Source organism: Seriola aureovittata, chromosome 9 (genome assembly GCF_021018895.1).
Source record: "Seriola aureovittata isolate HTS-2021-v1 ecotype China chromosome 9, ASM2101889v1, whole genome shotgun sequence".
In the NCBI taxonomy this organism is placed as follows: domain Eukaryota; kingdom Metazoa; phylum Chordata; class Actinopteri; order Carangiformes; family Carangidae; genus Seriola; species Seriola aureovittata.
Genome location: NC_079372.1, coordinates 16,612,933 through 16,625,360, shown reverse-complemented (window position 1 = coordinate 16,625,360; position 12,428 = coordinate 16,612,933). Strand labels below are relative to the sequence as shown.

Genomic DNA, 12,428 nt, shown 5'->3' with positions numbered 1-12,428 from the left:
ACCAGTGCGCATTTACGCAATCCCGAAAGCCCCGCCAACTCCTGCGCTCACTGTGCCAGCTGTCCCTCCACCACGCTGAAGTGACAGCACCCGACTAGTCACCACTTTAACTCCAACATTCACTGCCCTCTTTCTCCGTCGTGCAGACGCGGTGAAGCGTCCGCTGGTTTCAGCCTCTCCGCCGCTCACCCACAGCATCAGGTAACTCAGGACTCACCTGAAGGGAAGGAAGGTGAGGTGCACCAAGAGCTGCACTGCTGCCCTCATGTGGATTGAGGAAACTCTCGACCATCACTTAAAACCATGAAACACAGTCGGTTAAAATGGTACAGCAGCCCACTGAGCAACGCATCTACACAGCAATTTACCTCTAATTCTTTTATAAGACTGTTTTCATCTGGATCAGAACCAGGATAACTGAGTGTGCGCCAGAGTTGGTCCAGAGGAGGAGGTAGCGTCTGACAATCATGTTGTTTATGGGCCAGATGTGGACCATGGAACCAGGTGTATACTGAGCCAGTAGAAAAGTTTGGTATTGGTATCTGTACTTTTAGTAATACTACTGTTTAGAAGTAGCCTACTGTTACAAGTAAAGGTCCTGCCTTCAAAATCTTACTCAGCCTAAGTGAAAGAAGCATTTTGAACGATATCTACTTAAATTACCAAAAGTAAAAGTAGGCCTTACTTTTCAGAATAAAGTTTATATTTATATTACATTACTGGATTATAATTAGTGATTAATTAACGTGGATGGATCTATGAAGTCTGTCTTCCTATTCCATCCTTTTGTAAAGCTCCCGGTGTCATTGTTTGGGTGTAGAGTGCTGAGTTGGCAGGGGTCAGAGGGGAAAGAGTTTCTTCACTGAGCGGGTCACTGGACTCTCTAGTGTCGTTTCACTTCCACAGGCGTGTTTCACGGCGTTAACGGTAGCTGATTCTACTAAACAGATGCTCTGGTATTGTACAGCTTACTTTTACTGGGACACTCCTGCATGTGAGCCATCCTTAATGTTATAAACTCCACCTGTGCTTTTCCTGCTATAACAAGTCAAAATGTCTGCTGGGAATTTTGAGCGTTTACTGACTGAAAATGAAACCAAAGTTACCGCTGGACAGAAGGTGCCACACCAGCTCATGTACAGGTAACTTTACATGAGCTGTATCGACGAGTTTTCACTTGTTGCTGGAATTGACTTATTTTACTTCAGTCAACCCTTTGACAGAGTAGTAGGCAGCGATACCAGCAGAGATACATAACTACCACAGGTTAATACACATCAGCTCAGATAGTTTTTCATATATAACACATGTGCCCCTTTTAGTAAGGGAATCTTTTAAAACACTTACTCCATCCTGGAGAATAAGGATATACTAAATTATGCTGTTACAAAACTTCACTTAGAAATATTTTAAACAGTACATGAGGCAAAATTACTTTGTAAATGCTCAAAACATGGAAGCACATTGCTTATTGAGAGATCAGTGAAATTATAGATTCATCAGCCCCATCAGTAAATGCTGAGTTATTAAATGACAGTGCAAAAGACTGATTTTCCATTATTCATAGTGACACTCTCGGTATCACTATGAATACCAATCACTGATTGATCAGAGCAAAATAGAAAAATAATAAAACTAAACAAGCAGAAGAGAACACACAACAGAACCAGATGAGTCGATGAGATTTACACTTTTTATGTTACAGCTCCACTAGTTCCCTTTACAGTCGTCTTGGCTGACACTGTTGTACCATCTGCTTTGTTAGTAAACCATCAAATTTTCAACAGCCAGGAGCGCTTACCATCATAAATCACAATCAGGCCGGGACACGCACACAGGACTCGTCCCGCATTAACGTGCCTGACCTCTGCCATAATGAAGCAGTCAATTAAACAAGCATATTAGGGGAGTACAAGTAGAGACACCTCGTTAAGACCTCATTTCAGACATTTTTTTCAAGCCCCGTTTTGCAATTTTAAACCCATGTCGGGAAGTATTTTATCTGACAAGCATTTCCCTCATCATTTGGTCTCCTGCTTCCACGGTTTATTTCCATTTGAAGTCACCGCAGCAGCTGATGAATGTATAGATGAGAACATTTGCTTTGATATGGTAGGAAGATGTTTTAAATGTTCAAGGCAGATACTCATCACACCTTTGCCCTCAACACTTTGCATCATCTGTAATTAATCCCCAGTGGACCTGAGCTGCTCAAACATACACCAATCGAACAATCGATGATCTATACATGAACTATACATGAACTGAGCTGTGTGTTTGGTCCCAAACTATTTCCCCCATTGATCTTATTCTGACCTTCTTCTTCAAGACGAGAGCTAAAACAATTTGACTTTACTTCCTTTATCTCTAGAGCCGTTATGTTCTTATGTTGTCATTATGCAAAACATCAAACAGTGTAACAAAAACTGTAAAGGTTTATTTAACAGTGAATGGCAATATTTAACATCAGAAGAAAATATATAAATGAAACACAATCATGTTTTGATGTGATGTGCATCACATGTGGTCTGGATGTGACTCGAGTGTGTAATATTACAGTATTTTAGAATTGCTAAGTTTTAATGGCAGTAGCTACAATAACAAGCTATTGTTTCTCCCCTTAGAACAAAATGCTGTTTTTACGTAAACGCTGCAGATTCCTCGGTCACATGCTCCATCTTCAAAATAAAGCCGCCTCATATTAGCCTAGTTATTAGCTTCACTGCTTGTTACCAAGCAGATTGGTAAATCAATGTTTGCAAGCATTTTTCCTTGTTTTGAGAAATACAGTATTACTCTAGTGTACTGTATTTTAGATGATCAAACCTATGCAAGTAATTAATATATCTGACAGCTGGTGTCCTGAATAAAGAGTAACACACTTTGGGCTGAATACAGAACAGAAAAACTCAACTGATGCAGTGAAGTAATCCCTTTGCATAATATGAATTGCAGGGTTTACTATAATGTAAAATCTAATATTAAATACACAAAGTTTTCAGAAGTCATTCTTACTATTCACCATTATCAACTGCCCACTTGTCCTCATTAGTATTGTTATGCATAGACTTGAAGGAACGACTACTGCTCACACTGTTTTGATGAGAACTAATGTAATTACCGTATGACAGCATTATTTGATTAATGACCATTTTATTTAAAAATGCAACACTTATTAAAATTCTGTGATAAACATGTACAGCGTAGTGATGCTCTGATGACCTCGCTGCATAATTTGGTGCACAGATTTTAATTTTGTGCCTTAATTAGATTTTGAGGAGGAAATAGTGGTAGGGATTTTTGTCTTCAGAGTTTTGTGAAGTGAAACTCAGATGTGAAAGCTGAGCAAGAGTAAAATACTGTAATGTTATCACCCTCTGCACCCGCACTTAATCTTTATCAAGGAGATCAATGCTCTAACTACTGTATACTGAAAAAGTATAGTGGTCTTTAGATTCTTGGTTTGCATTCAGCTGTTTCTCTAAAAATGACCTGAGGTAAACAAATTAAAAATCTCCCTGGAAGCTCAACAATAAATATTGTATATCCTAAAACCCTTAAAGCAAAAATTACCATAACACATTCAGCTTATTAAATGTTTCACACAGGGGGGCTTTCAAATAATAAAATCTACAGTAAATAATTCAGTGCAAACACATCCCAAGCTCTTATTCAACCTAATTACGTCCCAGCGCCTTCCAGAAGACACGACGCCGTCTAATCACACCGCTCTGAAACACGCATCATGGATATGGATTAGACTACATTGAGAAAATGTATATATTGTTATAAACTTAACATGGTGTGATTCGTACTTGTTATGCAGTCACAGAGTTTCAGCCAAATGTCATGAATTACCCATCACCCTTAAAGGTCCCATATTGTATGAAGTGAGATTTCCACGTCTTTTTCGATTATAAAGCAGCTCTAGGTTTTATATTAATACTATGAAAGTATCAAAGCGCTCAGTGCACTGAGAACTGTATAAATAAATACTTCTGTAACTTTGTGATGTCACAACATATTCACTGTTTTCACTTAGGAAACAGTCAGCCAGCCAATCAGAAGAGAGGCTCAGAGCTCTCTTCTGATTGGCTGACTGACTTCTTGTTACTAGGGCTACAGAGAGACGCCTGAGAAATTGTAAAACTACACTGAGATGGTACTAAAAACCAAAAATATTATCTTCTTATGGATCAACACTTCAAATATAACACTGGAGAAGCGTCAAATACGGGACCTTTAAGTTACACAGTCATAAATCTGATCATCAGTAATCAGATGCTTTTTCAGTCGTCTGGAAATATTAAAGTATTAAGTGTCAGTTCTGAGTGGATGTAAACAAAGCAGAGTTAAAATAAAGTTCCAACACGATCTAAGGGAGCATGTCAGACCCTGAGTATGACAAATAATGATCAGAAGCAGAAACCCCCATGGATTCTGCTCTAGACAACTAACGCAACACTTTCTGACCCCAATTATTGCGTCTGACACAAATTTCAAACAGTTAGGGTAATTATCCTGTGGCGTGATTAGTCAGAGCCTTTGCTGCAATCAAAGAGTCTGGTCTGGGCAATTTGGTGCTTAATTAAGTCAACAACTCTTTGTGGTGGTTCACCTCAGGACAGCAGACGGTACAGTCTGACTGTGAAGGGCTCTCTTTATGAGCCGACACTGTTTCTCTGCTGTCCTGGAGCAGATCAAGTGTCTGTGGTTTTTTAAACCGTTTGAGATTCATTAAAACTTACTTACTGACTTACTTATCAAACTGCCACATGTCTAAATCTCGCTGAGGTGCATTTGGTTTGTTCTTCTGGAAATATTCCACAAGCCTTCATTTTGAGATAATAACAGTCATCCCTCCTCAGTAACACTCATTCACATAACCTTCCTCCAGAAGTAATCTTCTTATATTTGTATTTCAATTAACTCAAATCCCTCAATAAGTCGTCAACGTTTGTGTTAAATAATCCCATCTACAGTCTACTGTGTCTCCATCCTCTGTCTGTACTGGGATGGTCCTATCTGGATTTACTGGAGTGTGTCACATAGATAAAGTGTGTTCTAGTCAGACCCCTGCTGGAGGTTCCTCTCATAGTTTTCCAGACAGATGCGGACGCAGTGAGTGAAGTAGTTGGGGTCAGAGATGGCCCGGAGGAGGTCAGTCTGGACCAAGGTAACGTCATACAGCTCGGAGGTGCTGGCTGTACGAGTCTCATCACCACCTGGGCTCAAGAAAACCTGAGAGAAACCAGGGGAAAGAGGAGAGAAATTCATGTTGCTTATCTTCCTCATCACCACATCTTTCAGAGGCCACTTTAAATTAAATATACGCACACAACGGCTGAGAAAGCGACAGTGGACGATTCGTTACACTGAATGAATGTTTGGGAATGATGGTTTGTTGTGATCACGACCTGATCTGTGGTTATATGAGAAGCCTGTGCTTCTAAACAGGATCTATCACCTGCCAAAATCCTTCTGAGTGGGAAACACTGAGCTCTCACTGCCGACTTCCATCCATTAATAGAAGTGATTCTCTGAGCACAGCTGAAATAACGACTGCAGATGAGAACACAATATCCACACCAACCAGTCGAACAAATAAAACCATATATCTGTATGAAGCTTCCTCAGAGCTGCTGCCTGATGCCATTAACTCAAGAGCAGATAGATTGAAAATGATGCAGCAATGTTACCACGGCCCTGTTCAGGCCCGTCATGAACATGCGTCTCAGGTGATCTGAGGGAACGGCTCTAAGCACAAGTGTTAACACACCTAAGACAGAGAGGCATTAAAAATGGCAGGTATGAGCATGTTTACCCACTTATCTCTTCAACACCCGTAAGTCTGGTCTTCAATCAGCCTAAAGGGCACGTGTCACTCTGCTGCTCACTGACCTCCGCTACCCATGACCGCTCGAATCATATTCAACTCACTACTGCTGCCTTCAGAGTGACCTCTGGGTCTGCACCCGTCTACCTGAACTATCATTCAGGCTCATGCTCCTTCTCTGCCATGGCTTTCCTCCGAGGAACGTCGTCTGGCATCACCGCACACAAGACGACCTCAGTCCAGACCGCTCTGTGGTTCTCCGATGGTGGAACAAGCTACTGAATGTTATCAGAGCAGGAGCCTCCATCTCCTCTGACACCCCGACATGTCTAACTAGCACTTACTAAGCCTTTTCAGAGCTCTTCCTTACCTGATCTCCTGGCACCTACTGAACAGATGCAGTAGTTAATGTTTAGACTGAGGTGTCCTGCTGCACTGAATCTTTGCCTTTCTTGTAAGTCGCGTTGGATAAAAGCGTCTGCCAAATGAGTGAATGTTAGATCCTGGCTCTAATTAAAAAGCTGACCCATCTCCACAGTGGGAAGGAAACTGCCACAATGAAAATATCATTTAGATATTTTTCTGAACTGTAAGTAACTTTAGACTGAGCCAAGAAACTGTAGTTCAACTGTGTAGTTACAGTGCCAGTAGCAGTTGATGTTGATGTCCCTTTGGAGGAGGTGACAGTACCTTGGGATAAACTATGGTGTCCTTATCGTTCTGCCGGATATTGTCGTCTATGAAGATATGCTGAACGCTCTGGTCGAAGGGGTCGACCCACAACGGCTTCCCCCCATGGATGGAGTAGGTATGACTGACCCACCTGGATGAGAAACAAGGGCACAGTAAGGTTTGGAAAAAGTCTGGATGGAGGGATAGAGGCCACAAAACCCACTAACCCCGAGGAGTGTTATACACACCAGTCAAAGTGGTCCTGGAAGCCTCCCAGGCCCTGGACTGAGGTGAAGTACTGATACAGGGCTCGCTCTCCATCCTGAGTGGACACACGGTCCTCGGCTCGACTCAAGACGATTCCTCTCTTGCTACAGCGGATCTTGCCTGGAGTCATATTCACGTTCAACTGAGCCGAGAGCAAGAAGAAGAGTCAGAGGGAAAAAATTCTGTTATTAAAACAAATCAAAACAGCATGAAAATGATAAATGAGTCTGGACTTCATCATGTTATGGCAGAGTTTTAAAACTCTTCTTGCAAACAGCCTTAACTAAATAGCACTCCTACTTCAGCTGAATGCAACCTTTGAGAACAGCTGGCTCACTAACTCTCATCTGGTTTGTGGTAGTTTCATTGAAATTTTATGCAGCACTAAATCTCAACACTAACTGACCTGATTTAATCTGTATCCCGTTCATCACCTAACGTTGAGTCCTTGTCTTGAAGAGAATTAACGTGTTTAATGTACGCAGGCGAATCTGGTGCCGGTTGGTTCCAGCACAGCACAGGATTTAATACAGTTGTCATGCATAAAGCAGGAAACACCATCTTAAAAAGATTAAACCACCACACTGTGCATCTGCAAATCTAAAATGGCAATATTAAGTGAAACGTCTTCTTCAGGTGATGGATTATTGGTGGTGTGGTAACGATTGGCAGCACCAGAGAGCGTTTACAGTGCAGCAACTGTAGCACATGGACACTCCCACGCTACAGAAATACTAGGACATTTGCATGGAGTCAGTGAATAGTAAAATGGTCTCGTAAATTGCCCAAAGTTGCAGTGTACCGCTTTGATTAGGCATGTTTTTCCCCACTGCACCCATCATAATGATAAATAAGCTGCTGTCCTGCAGTTGCACCCAGGAACTCAGTGAGGCAGGAAAACTGCTCCGAACACTGAACTATCACATCATGTGTTGTGATTGATTCCCCCCCTGCTCCTTCTGTCTAAACGCACAGATGAATATACAGGAAATTGAATAAGATCTCTACTGTGCTCTGCTCCAGTTAGCTCGCTGTGGCTGACAGACTCTCTATCTCTCCCCTCTTCATTGCTCCATTGCACTCTTCACTATTCTCTCAGAATCAATGTGTTCCACTCCAGCGGATTAACAGGTACAAAAACCATAAACCCCCTCTGGCCACTTAGTCGAGGAGATGCAGATGCCTGTGTGTGTGGATGGGAAGGTCTATGCACGAGGGCATAGAAGGTCGTGCTCTTCAAAAGAACATCTCCACATTCAAACCTCCCCAAAGGGACACACACACACACACACACACACACACACACACACACACACACACACACACACACACACACACACACACACACACACACACACACACACACACACACACATAACTGATGGATTGGATCTGTGGTCCTCTGTCTTATCATTCAGGACCATTATCAGATCAAATGTTTAATCTGTCAGACACTTTGGTTTATGACCAAATCCCTGTAACACTTGTCATCAGCCGCAGCTGCACTTTGGGTTTTTTTTTTTTGCTTCATATCAGTTGCTTAATATCTGCATATTACCATAGTCATTGTGAGCATGTTAGCCACACAGAGCCGCGAGCTCGGCTGTAGACTCGTAGTCACACAGAGATCTGAAAAACTCCCCCAAGCTTCTCAGACTTATACCAGCCGCAAGAGCGTTGGCTGGATTTGTTTTTTACCTTGCGAGTGTGTATGTGTATGTGTGTGTGTGTGTGTATGAGAGTGCGATCATGGCATGACAATGTCTCTGTGTGTGTGTGTGTGTGTGTGTGTGTGTGTGTGTGTGTGTGGGGGTGGGGGGGGTGGGGGGGGGGGGTTGTGGCTTTGGCTTGTGTTTAAACGTCTGTTTGTCTGTCGAACCAACTGTCCTAGATGCAGTCACGAACCTGCAAAGTTTTGTAGCTGATGTCAAACTGTTTGACACGACATTACCCCGTCAATAACATCTGTCTGTTTTTAATAAGGACTTAAAGCAGCAGTTGCTACCAAAACATGTTTAAACTTGTATACCCTGAAAGGCTGGGGTCTTCAGAGCTGGTTACTCTACTGTGCTATTATTTTCATTTACCATTTATATCTCATTGTGCATCTTGCCAGCTGGATGAATGTTTGGGCTGATGGGATAGCTGCTCTGGGACCATTTAGTTGTTGTTTTTATGGTTATTGTGATTAGGTATTAGATATAAGGATATGGGTATTTTGTGGCTGTAATTATTTGTACATGCACAAACCTCCGTCCCATTTTCACCCACTGCTATTATCGTGTTTTATATGCTTTAACTTGTATTTATTCAGAGTTGTGTGAAATGTATAAATGAAATGGAATTATCTGTTCAGCCCCACTGAGGGAAAAATATTAAATTTGGGTAAATGGTCCCTCATGGCTTTGTAATGAATATATGTAACTTTTCACTTCACCTTCAGATCAGGCAGATCAGGGAACAGTGGATGAGCCCCTTCGTTCAGCGCTTTGTCCACAGCTCTCAGTACACGAGGTAGGTCCGTTCCAAACGTTCGAAACAGGATGGCGAACTCCCGTCCCTCCTGCACCAGGTCTCTGAGCAGCCGGAAGAAGGAGGGGAGGATCCAGTGGTACAGCCGCCCGTCCTCTCCTTTTATAGACAGCTCTTTGTCTCCCTGCAGGAACCAGTCAGTAACACACAGCCGCATCAAATCGGTTTGCAGGAAGTGGAGAAGACTGGTTTCTGGCTGAATCTAACTATGAAAGCAGAACTTTTACCATTAAAGCAGTCAACTAGCTGCACACACAGAAACCAGCTTATTTTTAGGTTCAGTTCCTCAGACAATCGCACTGGTTCGTTTTTTTAAGTGCATAATGCAGAAGTTTTGAGTGGCCACACAGAACGTCCCAGTCCAATGCAGCCTGACAATGTAATGGTTGGATAATGTGCCATTTCATACCTCTAATATAGAAATAAGAAATGCTACAAGAAACTTTTCAAAATCATACATTATCTATTATTATGTGAATGTAGAATCCAGTGTTTTTGAAGCTTGACTAAAAGTCAGTTTCTGTTAACTGCAAATCTCCCAATTTGAAAGGAGGCCAATATTAAATTACTGATAAGTCCCTTTAACAGGTTGTGACAACTGTAAAAGCTACAGAGTTCCTACGTTATTTAGATTTTAAAGAAGAAACATATCTGCTTAAACTACAATCTAAAAACTACTCCTGAGATTCTGCAAGCTTTAAATAGGTTCAAACATCAGCCTGAAAAAATATGTTTAAAAAGGAGCTGAGTAGATAACCACTATGTGACGCAGTTAAGAAGCAGCGTTATTAGCTCTGGGGTGGTGGGCTACAAACAAAACAACTAAACTCAGTCGCATAATGCACAACTGTTTGCTTTTATCCTCAGGTTAAGCACATACCAGATGACTGGTTTGTCTTGTCTCACAGAAACAAACTGTTGAACAGAAGCTGACAGCGAAATCTGAGCTATGAAAAGTGTCAGTGTATAATCTTTCTACAGTAAACTAAAAGGCTAATTGTAGTTTAAGGGTGAGCAACACCACAATTCCCAGGGTGACTACAAGATTAAATAAAAGGCTTGGATCCGAGGGTCTGCAACCTTTGTAACCACGGTCTGAGCAGCGAGTATCACATCTGGTTTGAATGTAAAAACATAATGAGTAATATGGAGAAAAAAACTAGTCAAGTACTGTTTAAACAGTTCATCCATGTTTAAATGAATTTTGTTATTACTGCCACATAAGTTAAATGTTATACTGTATAGAAATTGGTGCCTTCTTTAAGGCTTTTCTGGCATTTTCCACTTTTATTTTGACAGTGAGATAGACAGGAAAGGCAGGGGAGACAGAGGTGACATGCCTCAAAGGCTGAATTCAAACCCAGGCTGCTGACTCAGCCTTATGCTTAACCAGGTGAGCCACCAGTGCAGGTGCCACGGTCTTGTCACTATTGTATTATGTGTGTATGGGGGGGGGGTTACTTGCCTTGACGCCCTCGGGCCAGCGGAGCAGATTCAGGTGTTCATCCAGAACCCCGCGGAAACGTCGTCCAGCAGCAGACGTGAAACTATACGTCCTTCCAAACTGAGAGTAGTAACTAACAGCGTCCGGGCTCGGCGGGAGCAGGGAGGGCGAGTCACTCAGCCATTCCCATTTTCCTGCACAGAGGTGAAGAGATGAGCAATTACAGACAGATTTATGTGCGTATCACAGACAGAGTGAATCCTTAAGTTAATAAAAAAAAACAAAAAAACAAAACACAAAATCACAATCACGTAAAAGGAATTTGCAGTACGGGCTTTTTACTGGACAGGGTCCTTTTGAGCTAAATACATAATCATGTTTGAGGGAAGAAACATTCCTCTGTATCACATTCTGCCAAACTTAATTTGATAAAAGGCTAATTTAATATTTATTTTCATATTTGTATAATAAAACACATAATAAATTATGACTTTATACATATAAACTAGTTATATTTTCAATGACCTGCTATTCGGGATCTTCGAAATTTAAATGACGCGTTTAATTTCAATAACGTATGAACTTTTCTCGGGTCGGTTTTACAGCTTTGTGATCACCTGCATGTTCGGGAGAAGTAAAGCAGGATTCAGAGACTTTTAAACGGACTTCGGCGTGTTCTCTTCACAGCACAGGAACAATACCTTCACTGTTGTCACCTGACCTGAGCACGCAAACAAATTCCTATCATACTTGTGTGACACCGACTCGGTCAGTTTCCAGCTCACCGTGTTTGCTCATCTTCCCCCAGGTGACGGTCGAGAGGAAATAGTCCAGAGCAGATACGGTCCCCTCGCCCGTGACGGCGTCCGACACCAGGATGGTGTTGTTCAGGTCGACATGCAGAACTAACTTTCTCTTCTGGTCCTGATTTGAGGGGCAGATCTCCCGAGGGACCGTCACCCCGGGCTCATCATCTGCCCCGCATAGAGGCTCCGGGACGTTTCTGCTGTTCGTCCCGTCGTGTTCTTCCGCCTGCCGGCTGCTGTTATCGCCAAAGTCCGCCATGAGTGAGAAGCAAGAACTGACAGGTAGCGGGATGGAAGTATTTAAATTGGGAACTTGCTACTTAACCACCTCCGCTGTCTGACTCATGATTATTTCCCGGTACTTCCTCCTTCTCCATGCCGTCTTCTTCTTCCTCAGCCCGTCAGTAGTTGTACATTACCAGACATAGAAAGAGCGCCATCTTCAGGTGCACCCAAAAAACATTACACGTCACATTCACACAGGTGTTCCGAGTTAATCTTGCTAATTATACCTCCAATTAAACCAACAACCTCTGACTGCAGATGGGCATTTACTCTCATGTTAAATTTAAAACTGTGTTTGAATAAGTTTGAATGACCTTTTAAATAGAATATAATCAATTATTTATGTGATTTCTGTGGCGTAAACAAAAACTGACAGAAAACTGATTATTCTGTATATAAGTTGTATGTAAGTGATAGCATACTTTAATCTATGTTGAAAGCAATTCAATGACACAATGTTATATTCTTAATTGAACTATTAATCATTTTTGGCAAATTCGATGTACATAAACTCCTGAGTTAACAAATATCAATAAATTTTTAAAATACATGAAATTTTTGACTGTTTATTTCTACTTCCTTATAT

General features: G+C 41.8%; 2 protein-coding genes across 2 annotated transcripts in view; both read right to left on the bottom strand.

The window, feature by feature from the left end:
• Nucleotides 1-228, bottom strand: part of LOC130174955 (kelch domain-containing protein 8B-like) — a 163,413-nt gene extending 163,185 nt beyond the window's left edge. Inside the window, exon 1 of the mRNA XM_056385208.1 lies at nucleotides 3-228. The gene's annotated coding sequence lies outside the window, so the exon portion shown is untranslated. The remainder of the gene's footprint in view (nucleotides 1-2) is intronic.
• Nucleotides 229-1,675: 1,447 nt separating this feature from the next.
• Nucleotides 1,676-12,328, bottom strand: si:dkey-32e6.3 (uncharacterized). Its single transcript, XM_056385670.1, has 6 exons — nucleotides 11,537-12,328; nucleotides 10,769-10,945; nucleotides 9,213-9,427; nucleotides 6,757-6,917; nucleotides 6,527-6,659; nucleotides 1,676-5,241 (listed from the first exon to the last, which is right to left on the bottom strand). Exons 1-6 carry the CDS (start codon nucleotides 11,814-11,816, stop codon nucleotides 5,065-5,067), a joined length of 1,143 nt encoding a protein of 380 aa, XP_056241645.1. The 5' UTR covers nucleotides 11,817-12,328; the 3' UTR covers nucleotides 1,676-5,064.
• Nucleotides 12,329-12,428: the final 100 nt, after the last annotated feature.